The sequence below is a fragment of the Charadrius vociferus genome, unplaced genomic scaffold (assembly GCF_000708025.1).
Source record: "Charadrius vociferus isolate BGI_N301 unplaced genomic scaffold, ASM70802v2 scaffold863, whole genome shotgun sequence".
Classification (NCBI taxonomy): domain Eukaryota; kingdom Metazoa; phylum Chordata; class Aves; order Charadriiformes; family Charadriidae; genus Charadrius; species Charadrius vociferus.
The window spans coordinates 4,808-5,737 of record NW_009647691.1 but is presented as its reverse complement, the minus strand read 5'-3'; the positions used below and the strand labels follow the sequence as shown (position 1 = coordinate 5,737).

General features: G+C 66.0%; 1 protein-coding gene across 1 annotated transcript in view; it reads right to left on the bottom strand.

The window, feature by feature from the left end:
* PRPF19 (pre-mRNA processing factor 19) overlaps nt 1–687 on the bottom strand; it is a 12,345-nt gene extending 11,658 nt beyond the window's left edge. Inside the window, exon 1 of the mRNA XM_009881426.1 lies at nt 582–687. Coding sequence (XP_009879728.1) covers nt 582–687 — 106 coding nt within the window. The remainder of the gene's footprint in view (nt 1–581) is intronic.
* Between the last annotated feature and the right edge of the window lie 243 nt (nt 688–930).

Here is a 930-nt window from a genome sequence, read left to right as displayed (position 1 = left end):
CCGGGATTCCCGGTGGGATCTGCTCCGTGCACACAGGGAGCTGTGGCTCGAGTGGGATCCATCCCTGGATCCATCGGTACCGGGATTCCTAGCGGGATCCGTTCTGTGCACACAGGGAGCTGTGGCTAGAGAGGGATCATCCCTGGATCCGTCAGTACTGGGACTCCCGGCGGGATCCATTCCGTGCATACAGGGAGCTGTGGCTCAAGTGGGATCATCCCTGGATCTATCAGTACCGGGATTCCCGGTGGGATCCGTTCCATGCATACGGGGAGCTGTGGCTCGAGTGGGATCCGTCCCTGGATCCGTCGGTACCGGGCATCCCGGGGGGATCTGCTCCGTGTGTACGGGGAGCTGTGGCTCGAGTAGGATCATCCTTGGATCCGTTGGTACCGGGCATCCTGGCGGGATCCGTTCCGTGTGTACGGGGAGCTGTGGCTCGAGTGGGATCCATCCCTGGATCCATCGGTACTGGGATTCCCGGTGGGATCCGTTCCGTGCACATGGGGATCCCGGTGAGACGGGTGCCCCGTCCCCGGATCCCACCCCGGGGGGACCCGGCACCGTCCCCTCTCCCTCACCGGGCGAGCGGGTCCCCACGCCGCTGGCGCAACCTGACGAGCGTCGCTTCGTACGGGGAGCTGTGGGTCGGGTAGGATCATCCTTGGAGCCGTTGGTACCGGGCATCCTGGCGGGATCCGTTCCGTGTGTACGGGGAGCTGTGGCTCGAGTGGGATCCATCCCTGGATCCATCGGTACCGGGATTCCTGGTGGGATCCGTTCCGTGCACATGGGGATCCCGGTGAGACGGGTGCCCCATCCCCGGATCCCACCCCGGGGGGACCCGGCACCGTCCCCTCTCCCTCACCGGGCGAGCGGGTCCCCACGCCGCTGGCGCAAGCTGACGAGCATGGCTTCGTTAACGGCGCG